The sequence below is a fragment of the Cornus florida genome, unplaced genomic scaffold (genome assembly GCF_030987335.1).
Source record: "Cornus florida cultivar Cherokee Brave unplaced genomic scaffold, ASM3098733v1 CherokeeBrave_3.0.0_Hap2_Chr02, whole genome shotgun sequence".
Taxonomy (NCBI): Eukaryota; Viridiplantae; Streptophyta; class Magnoliopsida; order Cornales; family Cornaceae; genus Cornus; species Cornus florida.
Genome location: NW_026775572.1, coordinates 56,145,715 through 56,156,679, shown reverse-complemented (window position 1 = coordinate 56,156,679; position 10,965 = coordinate 56,145,715). Strand labels below are relative to the sequence as shown.

Below are 10,965 nucleotides of genomic sequence, written 5' to 3'. Positions count from 1 at the left end.
AGAAATTCAAAAATAAAGAACAATTTTAAGAGAACTATAAAAAACCTATTCTTTAAAATCAAACATTTTTATAACTGATTTTTCAAAACTGAACCAAACAGAATTTTTTATACAATTTTCAATTTTCTAAGAACAAAAAACTGTTCCAATAATTACAAACCAAGCATGCCCCTAATTATTTTGCACCTTTTTAATAGTTGCGGTAAGGCATGATACAAACGCAATAATACAGTAAATATATATATATATTTTAAAAAAGGTACATGAATACAACAAAAATACATCAAAAAAAAAAAATTAATATATATAGAAATAGTTTCTACCAATTACAAAAGTGATCTAATATTTATTTCTCACCTTAATTAGCTTCGAGTCAGAAACTAAATCGGGATAAAATGTTAATTTGACAACTCGGTTTCTAGTAATAAACCTCAACGTTACCCGGGGAATGCAAAACAAGTAAATATGTTCCACACATTTCCAGTAGCCATGAAATTCAAATCACCGAAGCAATTAATGGTCTATTTGGTTCAAGTTTCTGACAATTAGTTCACTGGTTCGTGGTCGACAGTATATTCTAAAATGAATTTTAAAACGACCCGATTTCAGAGAGCAGGTTTTTGTAGTTCTTTGAAAACAATTTTCAACAAATTGAACCGAACAGGCCTTTAATATTTTCTACAAATACCGGCAAAAAATAGGTAAAAGGACAACTAATTAATAGATAGCTGGTAATAACAACTTCCATCATGGAAAGGAAGAATGGAAAACTGGCATTCATCACATATCTCTCAGTTGGATAACAGACGAACAAAAACACAAAGATAATGTCTCAAACCACTTCATTGGAAACCGAATGAACTGCATTTGCAACAGCAGCCGCTCTAGTATTATCAGGTATTACACGATCCGCAAAACAATCTAATTGAAAAGTAGGTTTGGGAGTGACTCCCTCTAGAACTGAATTATTCAAATAGCAAAAATTGCCGGGGCAAATCCTTGAAAAAAACTCAAAAAGATTTTCATCACCATCGAGTGATTTAAGGCAAAGGAAGAAGTACCTTGTATTAACCACCACCAGATCCGTACTTCTTTCCAAAGACGATCATCTGCAGCTTATCATAGCCAGCAAGCACACCAGCACCAGCAACGGCACGAAGAATGTTTGCGCCAGCACCCTTGAAGAGAGACTTGGCCCCCTCGTTCTTCAGGATCTGAGAGAAAGCATCCAGGGAGCTCTTGTATTTGACAGCTTCACCGGAGGTCATCATCATTCTTCTGCGAACAGTGTCGATTGGGTACGACGCTAGACCAGCACCATTGGTGATGACCCAACCAAGGGCAAAGCTAGCAAAGAAACTATCCTGAAAGCACCAAAACAGAAAGAAAATGTGGTGATGTTGGATTATAGTTTCCGGCATCCACTTATCTAACAGTTTCCATGTGCAACCGAGTAAAATATAACCAAACTCATTCTTGCATAACATAAATCGTATCAAAACAAAAGAAAAAGTGATCTGTAATAATGGAAGAATAAATTGATTGCCCTTGTTGACAGAAGTGATTGCATTATCCAACAATAGATTCCTCATTTAACATTGGTAAAAATTAGATCAAGAAGGCAAGGATGATATTGTCATTATATGTAAATTAATAGAAACTAGATGCATGTATCATACCCAACAAACATAAACAGTTATCACAGCCTCATCTTGTTACCAATATAGTCAGAAAACAGAGAAAACAAACAGGAGTAACTAACCTGCATCTTTCCAGTAAGGACCACTGGTTTCAGAGAATCGTACATTCCAAAGTAGAGACCACGATAGACAATGATCCCAACACATGAAATGTTAAATCCACGGTAAAGCCCAGCAATACCATCCGAAGCTAAAGTCTTTTTGTAGACGTCAACCAAGCCATTAAATTGCCTCTCTCCTCCTTTCTTTGCAGCCTTTGCATCATTTGCCAAACGGGTACGAGCATAGTCCAGGGAATAGACAAACAGCAAAGAAGAAGCACCAGCTGCACCTCCAGATCCCAGGTTCCCAGCAAACCATTTCCAGTAACCATCCCTGTCTTTCTTGAAATTGAAAAGCCTCTTGAAGTAATCTTTAAAGGCAAAATTCAAGGCCTGGTGCAATTTTCAAAAATCTAATAAGCATTGATCATAATAGAGCATATGAGAAAGAATCATTCTATATGAAAAAGTATTGAGGGGAAGAGGACAAGAAATGACTAGCCTGAGTTGGGAAATAACGAATGACATTAGCAGTGTTCCCTCTCCATAATGAAGCAAAGCCTTCCTCCTTAATTGTTCGGCTGAAACATTCACCAATGCCCTTGTATGGTTGAGAGAGCCTACCAGTCTTGATCATCTCATCCTGGTTTTGAATCAAAAGCTTAACGCGTTCAATTGGAGCTGCAGCTGTTTTGGACACAGCTGCAGAGACCCCACCCATGAGGAAATCAATGGCAAATCCAGCAATGCCTTTCTCAGCTGGTGCTTGCACGAAAATAGCAGAATTAATTGGAGAAACCATTGACAGATCATTAGTTGTTCGACAAGGCTGCACCATAGGATACTGCAATGCAGCATTGGAGTAATTCCCATATTTAAATTGCCTCTGGTATACAGAAGGGCGTTGGAAACCAAAATCATGAGCCTGAAAATCTTGAGTTGGGCTTGATCTGAGAAGTTGAGCAACACTTGGGTATTGAGGTTGATCGATCGTCATCTCTTCCTCTACAAACATGAACATTTGAGGTCAAACCCAACTATATTATAAATTATATATTTGATAGTCACTACTTTCAACACAAACAGAACAAAATTGTGTGGAATGAGTCACAACGTACAAAGAAATGGAACAGTTGGCTAAGCATGAAAAACATTAAAACATGATGTAGAAAATTATATCTAAATGTACCAACCGTTGGCAAGCCAAAATTGTAGGGGAAAGGTAATGACATGGCAACATTTCAATTTTCAGGTTGTTCTTCCCTCTATCCCAACGCCACACACCCATCAGCAAGATCTCAGATCTGAATGATCTATCCCAACTGCACCCCATCCCTTCTTTGCTAAAATGTGATAAGAGTTCACAAGACGATCTAAGATCATCAAGTTCATGCCATAATCACCAGTTGATCATGGGTAACTGAAATGCGGTTCAGATAAACCAACTAATGAGGTAGTAATAAATAAAGCTACATCTACACCAATTCAACCAGTTCAACAGTCCGATAAGCAATAAGTATGTAGGTGACGTAGCTTTCAATTTAGAAAATCAATCAATAAAAAAAAAAGAAAAAGGAAAGAAAGAAAAAAGAGGCAAAGGTGACAAATGTAAGGAATTTGAGGACTGCTGCATAGTTCAAGCATTAAACACTTGGTGAACAACAGTGTCATTCATGCGAGTTAAAGTATCAGAGCAGCCACTTTCTCAAAGACCAATGGTTAGGTCTGTCTCAAGTCCTTCCACCCCAGGACCCTACTGTAGCATTACCATAGCTAGGAAATGTCCATTTTATGTCTGTTCTATAAATGTATAGAATTTCCATTATTACGAATGGATACATTTTCCCCTTGAAATTGTTCCTTTTAAGTTACATATAGGGACAAATATTAACAAGTTTCCCCTTGCAATTGTTCCTTTTTAGTTACATATATGGACAAATATTGACCCGATGACTTCAAACAGAACAGGGCACACAGCTGAAAAGAAAAATAATGAAAGAACACTCCCAAAATAACAACATTATTACTTTATTTTTTTTGACAAGTAACATTATTACTTTTACTTTATAAGAAAGCAGAAGAAAAGTGGCAAATGAGAGCAACAGTTTAATAACTTGAATTGATAAAATAAAGTGATCATTAGATAAATGAATGAAATAGAAACACCATCAATAACCAACTGGACTAAAACAAAACATAGCTGGCCACCTCTCAAAGACCAAGTTGAATATTCCAGATACTCCTTTTCATTGTGATCCAGACCGTATCCCTGAGGATAATAATTAATAATCTACAAATGAACTAACAATAGAGTAACATGACCACATGTTCCTAACTGCTGCATATAAAGCTCATGACGAGCATTTTTTCTAGGTTGCCACACAATATAGACAGGACAGATAACAAATAACCAAACATAATCTCCGCCATTTGTAATTCTGATACATCAATTGAAAAAGATAAATGAGGTAGCAAATTTAAAAAGAAAAGAAAAGAAAAAATGAGGTAAATGAAACTGAAACCAAAATTGTAACAACCACCACATTCATATATGATTTTAAAAATCATAAAAACAAATACAGAACATGTTCATTTCTTCAGAATAATCAGATGAATAAGCCAGTACAATACTAGACTGAAACCACCATCAGTTCAACTATAGTAGATATAATTTTAAAAAAAACATAATACAAAAGATGTTGTTATAGTTTTAATTAAAAAATTCTCATTTACACCAACTGAAATAAATCCAGTGCTTGTATAACAGGACTCGGTTCATAATAAAAACAGCTGAAGAAAAAAGAATCATAAATAAAGGTTTCAGATCACATAATAAGATTGAAAAAATATTATACGACATTCAAACAACCAAAACCAGCAAAAAAACGAAATAGCTAAAAAAAAATTAAAATAAATTACTAAAAAACAATAATATAATAAAGGATTGATCTTTGACCAAAACATATAAATGACAGAAAAAAAAAAAAGCAAACAGAATCCAGAAATTTTTTATATATGGATGAAATAGCGAAATAGCGAAACAACTGAAATAAATAAACTAAACATTTCGTAGACAAAAATCCGAAGATTGACCATAGAAAGATAGCACCGAATCAATCTTCTTAAACAAATCCTAATATAAGATATATATATATATATATATATATATATATATATATATATAATCACGCACGCATATGATTTCAATAGAAATGTAGATCTGGACAAGAACTGAAAAGTAATTAAATAGACGCGTATACTGCAAAATCCAAACATTTCCGGTAAAGGAAGAAAACCTAATCCTTGAGTTCACACACACAAAAAATGAACAAATCGCACAGATCTGGAAAACAGACAGATCATTACGAGGTTCGAATGCTATTTTCACGAAATGTAGAAACAATCGAAGATTGCAACTTTAATTGCTAAATCAACACAAAAACCATTAAATCTAATACATATGAACGTAAAAACAGAGATTATATTGGTTCACGGACGATTGACTTTACCTTCAACAAACAGATCTACATAACAACAAAGATCGATGAGAAGTGTATGAAGATTTTAGAGAGAGGGTAGAGAGAGAAATGACTGTATACCTTATGAGGATCGATGAATCTCCGTAGAAGCGTGTGAGGTTTGGGATCGGGTCTCTCCGGCTTTCTCTCTCCTCCCAAAGAGTGTTGAGAGAATCGAGGCAATGGTGGCCTATGACAGAGACAGAGAGAAAGACAGAGAGAAGGGTTTTGAAGTAGTAGTGGCGGCCCCTATTTAATGGCTGAGAGTTGTTGACCAGTAGTGAGAGAACAAATGTTACGCTGTATCGGAGGTAGTGTACAGAGTTTGAACCGCATCTTTACTTGTTATTGGTGGACTCAGATTTTACAATTCAAGTTATAAAAGCCCAACCCACCCCAACCCAACCCAACCCAACCCAACCCGAAAATTGACCCTTTCAACCAAATGCTCGACTCACACTTAAAAGCTTATTGAATTTCTCATTTGAAGTGTGAGTCGAGTATCTTTGTGTGTGTATATGTATATCTATATTCGCTTATGAAAGTTCTTTAATGAAATTCCATTTGGTTTCGTAAGCAAACCACAAACTAATTGTTCTGCAGAGCTCAAATCTCTGTAACAGAGTAATCACCTGATTGTAACAAATTGTCATTTGAGAATTTAATGTCCTACTTAATTTGTAATTTTAAAATCATTTCTCAAGAACTCAGATAATAAAAAATTGTTATCAAAAAATGATCTTTTATAAATTTCTGAAAAATTGTATACCTAAGTTTTTTAAAAATAATTTTTTAAAAATTAAACCAAGCAGATTTTTTTGTACAAATTTCAGTTGATAATAGAAAACTGTTTCTATTGTTATAAATTAAGCATGCCTTAAAGGTTTTTTTTTTTTTTTTTTTTAGCTGGGCTTCTTTCTAGGTTGGGCTTGTGCCATGGGTTTAGTCGTGTACTTTGTTGTCAATTTCATTGGCCTCTCACTTTTGGATTGGGCTTCTATCTAGGTTGGGCTTGTGCCATGGGTTTAGTCGTGTACTTTGTTGTCAATCTCATTGGCCTCTCCCTTTTGGATTGTACATTTATACTACTTAATTATAAGAAGTATAATGACCCTTTTTTTATTTTTTTCATAACCGGATGTCGGGACTTTGTCCCAACTAATCTACAAGACTTATACAAAGCCCTCCACACTGATTAGATAAAGCTCGGACTCGCGGACGTAACCCCAAAAGTATTGTTTGTACTTAGTAGGAACCGGAAAACCTTTTCTTATTTTTAAACTTTTTTTTCATTCTTTTTTTAAAATACAAAATATTTCCTTTCATTAAAAGTGTTAGCATTAATTTTCAACAATTTTTATCAATTATAATTTTCCAACAGTGTTAACTTCAAAGGGCATATAGCCCAATGGTATATAACCTTCCCAACCTTAAAGAGTACGTTGGAAAAGGATTGGAGCCCAGATATGAACAAAAAATATGTTTAAGTAAGAATGTGACTACGTTTCTTTATTCATGGTGTAGCTGTAGATCTGAAAGTGAAGAAACATGAAATAGTGTATCTGAAATTTAATTTGCTAAAAGCTATTAGTTTTGAAATATGAATATGTGGTATTCAAGGATGCAGATATCACCACTAATTTCAAAAATTACATTTTAAAAATGGTGAATTTAAGAAATTGAAAACTATTAACTTGTCAAAAGAGGGGAGACATCCGTCTAGACAGAAATGATTATTCATAGTATGATTATTGATTATTTATTCATAATTTAATTCTTGCAAATGAGAGAGAAAAAAATAAAAAACGTACAGCTAAACAAGCTATATTGTTTGTTGAACAAATATGCAATGATCATTCTTTAATTTTTGTCCCCTTAATTTTGAGTGAATTATTTTTTTTTATAATTTGAAAAAAAAAAAAAAAAATACAACAAACAAAATGTAGGTTTAAGGAGAATGTATCCTGTAGAGATATCTCATTTCAAATTCCAAATATCAACTTTTTCAAGAAGCTACAACACATTCATTCAATGGGATTATTGAAAAATTTAAAATTGGGTATAAAGTTCTCATTTTCTATGAAAATATATAAGTATGGATGGGCTAAGTCGGTAACCATGATGCTCAACCATTTGCTTATTTTAACCAAACTATGGATGGGGATGTGGATGATTCCATTTTAATCGAGTTAAGATGGGGTCGTTACATATATACTGGTATGAATAATTTAGAATTCAAAAGTAGGATAACTCCGATCCGATCAATATACGTGAGTGGGGTTGACGTCATGATGACATCAGTACTCTATATTTACATAAAATTAGTTAGATTTATTCGAATGTAGGACTCCTATTATTAATTTATTAATATATATAAATTTCTTTACCTTTCAAAAAAAAAAAAAAAAAAATGAAAATTCTTACAAATCGCAGCAGCTAGCTCTTACACACTTGCTACCATGTTTTTATTTTTTCCTTTTAACATTACTCTTGCCAATATGTTGCCTCAAATGGTGTGCAAAAGTGTAGCAGCTAGCTAGTCCCCTCTATTTTTAAAATTGTACATAAAACTTATAGTAAAATTTAAAAAATTTACTGAATTAACCAAACTTATCAAATTATCCCTAAACCCAAGACCAACCCATTAAATGGGGCTATGAAATGTCAAATTTGACATTGTTATTTAATATTAAATTAAAATATATAATTATTATCTTAAAATTAAAAAAATAATACTGTGGACTAGAAATGGGTAATGGATCGCTAATAAGGTAACAACTTGTCTAACATTAAATAATATTATTATAAAGGGGCATTTTTATAATTTTAAAATAATAATTATAAGTTTTAATTTAATATTAAATAACAAGGTCAAATTTGACATTTTACAAACCATTTAATGAATGGGTTACAAGTTTGGGAGCAATTTGATAAGTTTTTTTAGTTCTGGAGCTTTTTTTAATTGTACTATGAGTTTTATGCATGATTTTGAAAATAGAAAAAGTTTTATAATTTTAACCCAACAATTAAATAACAATAACTAAAATAAATTTATAATAGCTCAAAATGAATTCAGATATAGTCCAAATCACAAAGCTTTTGAAGGGATATGCGCAAACCATAAACCCACACCTTTAATTTTGTGATACAAAATTTTGCATCAGCCAATTCAACAACAGCCAACAAAAATCAATGCATGTGTTTGCATTTTGAAATTGAAGAAAAATAATAAGAATACTATAAAGTTTGAACTAACACCTTCTTCAATTCCAATGCTCACCAAACACAATGTAGATCTTATTCTTAAATTAAAAACCTGTCAACAGAGACACTCACTCATTCAACGACCCCAAATAGCTCAAAACTTTCTCTGAGCTACCCAAATTAAACTTTTATTAAATTAGTACATCTTCAAACAAATAATTAATTCAATATTAACTATGAGTATAAAGTAAAGGGTTGAAAATTCAAATTGAACGTGAAGACTAAATTGTGTGAGTTATTCAACTTTAAAAAAAAAAAAAAAATTCAAACAGCTAGTGACTATAATAAATCTATAAAGCTAAAATTGAGTTCAAATAGACTACAAATGAGAGAGAGCTTTATAAATAAATACCTCTTATTATTGCTTTCTCTTATCTGTATCAACAAGACATGAACCTAATTAAAATGAAACTGTTTTAAAAGACTCATGAACATGCCTCAACAAATCTTCATCCCTATTCCACTCAGGTGTAGGTGCATTAACAAAATGCGCATAAAGTTTGTTATTGGCACAAGTCACAGATATCAAGCTGTGAGCACCAACTCCATCAATCTCATACACATAGTAAACCTGTCCCTTCTCGTCCTTCCTCTCTTCCGACGACACGTTGTCGGCTCCGGCGATGAGGTCCTGGAGAAACACGTCCGACAATGCCAGGTTGTTCAGCACCGCGTCCTTCGGCGCCAGCTGCCGGAAACCGGCGAGGTAGGTCAGGTACTCCTTCTCCGACTTCTTCTTGGGGTTGAAGAACTCGGAGTCGGTTCCGTTAGTACCCTTTTCGACCTTTGAGACGAGGCGCTCTTTCCATCCGTCCGGGACGTCATAGATGTACTCCGCGGAGTCTTTCTTGCTGGAGTTGCCGCCGTAGCCGCCATAGTTGGCCGCGCTGGCGGCGGTGCCGTAGTAGACGTTGTAGGCTGTGGGTGAGTCTGCTAGGGAGGGGGTAGAGGTGGTTAGAATTGTGGCGGCAACGGCTGCGGCGGTTAGGGTGGTGGTTAAGTTTTTAAGGGGTGGTTTGGAGGGTGGGATTGTGGGTTGTTGGGGTTTGGGTAGGGGTTGTTGAGGTTTTGGAGTGATGGTGGTGGTGGAGGAGGAGGAGGAGGAGGAGGAGAAGAGGGCTGAAGGTGTGAGAATAGTGGCCATTGGTGTGTGGTGGTGGATGGGGTTGCCATGTGGTTCTTGATTGTTTTATCTCCAATTGGATGTGGAGTGAAAGATTTTCCTTATCCGATAAAGGAGTACAAGGCTTGTGTGTCTTGGAGTGATTGATAAGCACCAATCACGAGGGGCATGGTTCTATGTTTTTTTTTTTTTGGTTCTTGGTTAGAACGGCAACAAATTTAATAATTTTTTTTTTTTATTAAAAAATTGTAAAGTATCTCTAACTAATATGTCAAAATTTGGTACCTCAAATTATTTTTGAGGTATAATGTGACAAATTGGCATTTGATATTTTTGACATATTTCAATTGTTATGCCAAATTTATTAATTTATTTATATTTTATATTAATACATTATAAAATATCTTCTGACGTCTAGATTATTCAACTATGTAAATGACTAATTTTATTCGATGGTTGTAATAAAACAGCTAAGTTTATTGCAATTATAAAATACGAGTACAATATATATTTAAACAAACAATAATACATTAATTATAAATAAAATTCATTTAAAAAATAACAAAAATGACAATGCATAATATCTGTACTAAATCACATGCTCTACTGTCACCTTGAAAAGCCCCGCCCCACAGGTGCTCAACCAGATTAAAATAATGGATAAAATTCATTTGGCAAACCATTTTTTGATAGGTCAAATTTGACATATTTGATGATACGGCAAATGTTAACTTTTGAAGCATGATTTTGCACGATTCCAAACGACATTATTTCTATGTAATAAAGAGGTGAATTTTGATCGACACTGGTGTGGTGTTGCTAAGAGCTCTCCGACGATTAAGTCAGTTACTGGAGCTCTGAAGTAAAAACAGGAATTTAATGTATTAATTATCTCATATCTCTTTAGTTGGTGAGAGGTCATATTTATAACGATGCTCTAGTATAGCTGTTACGACTTGTTGGGATTTGAGGATATATTCGAGGAGACTCTTCCGTTTGAATTTGAACTGTTTTGATTTACTTGTTATCAGCTCAACTACTTCTGTTTAATTTCAAACTAGTCAACTACGGTTGAACTACCTTATCCAATTCGTTTAAACTATCTTATTTAAATTATCCTTATCAGTTGTCCCTTATTCCAGAGCTTGCTCGTCAACTATCGAGAATGTCACACTGTTTTTCTTCTTTTTGTCGGGTTAAGCTGTTTTCAATCTGCGTGTATTGTTGCTTTCATCTTGGCCCTTTAACAAAGAAGTTGTTATTCTTGGCTAATCCTTTTATAAGGAGTAGGTATTCCAAGCTTTGCACAATTTGTCTTT

General features: G+C 34.0%; 2 protein-coding genes across 2 annotated transcripts; both read right to left on the bottom strand.

Annotated features, from left to right (window-relative positions):
* Nucleotides 1–752: 752 nt before the first annotated feature.
* LOC132295044 (ADP,ATP carrier protein 1, mitochondrial-like) lies at nucleotides 753–5,508 on the bottom strand. The gene is made up of 4 exons (XM_059793117.1): nucleotides 5,341–5,508; nucleotides 2,244–2,746; nucleotides 1,763–2,134; nucleotides 753–1,364 (listed from the first exon to the last, which is right to left on the bottom strand). Exons 2-4 carry the CDS (start codon nucleotides 2,736–2,738, stop codon nucleotides 1,068–1,070), a joined length of 1,164 nt encoding a protein of 387 aa, XP_059649100.1. The 5' UTR covers nucleotides 2,739–2,746; nucleotides 5,341–5,508; the 3' UTR covers nucleotides 753–1,067.
* A 3,291-nt stretch (nucleotides 5,509–8,799) lies between these two features.
* Nucleotides 8,800–9,698, bottom strand: LOC132295043 (thylakoid lumenal 19 kDa protein, chloroplastic). The gene has a single exon (XM_059793116.1). It carries the CDS (start codon nucleotides 9,665–9,667, stop codon nucleotides 8,924–8,926), a length of 744 nt encoding a protein of 247 aa, XP_059649099.1. The 5' UTR covers nucleotides 9,668–9,698; the 3' UTR covers nucleotides 8,800–8,923.
* Nucleotides 9,699–10,965: the final 1,267 nt, after the last annotated feature.

What these genes read in the sequence shown, in the direction of transcription:
- LOC132295044 (XM_059793117.1), bottom strand. Translation starts at nt 2,738, where the DNA reads ATGACGATCGATCAACCTCAATACCCAAGTGTTGCTCAACTTCTCAGA. An exon ending in TTCGTTATTTCCCAACTCAG is followed by an intron (nt 2,135 to 2,243) that starts GCTAGTCATTTC and finishes AAATTGCACCAG; the next exon opens with GCCTTGAATTTTGCCTTTAA. An exon ending in TCCTTACTGGAAAGATGCAG is followed by an intron (nt 1,365 to 1,762) that starts GTTAGTTACTCC and finishes TGGTGCTTTCAG; the next exon opens with GATAGTTTCTTTGCTAGCTT.
- LOC132295043 (XM_059793116.1), bottom strand. Translation starts at nt 9,667, where the DNA reads ATGGCCACTATTCTCACACCTTCAGCCCTCTTCTCCTCCTCCTCCTCC.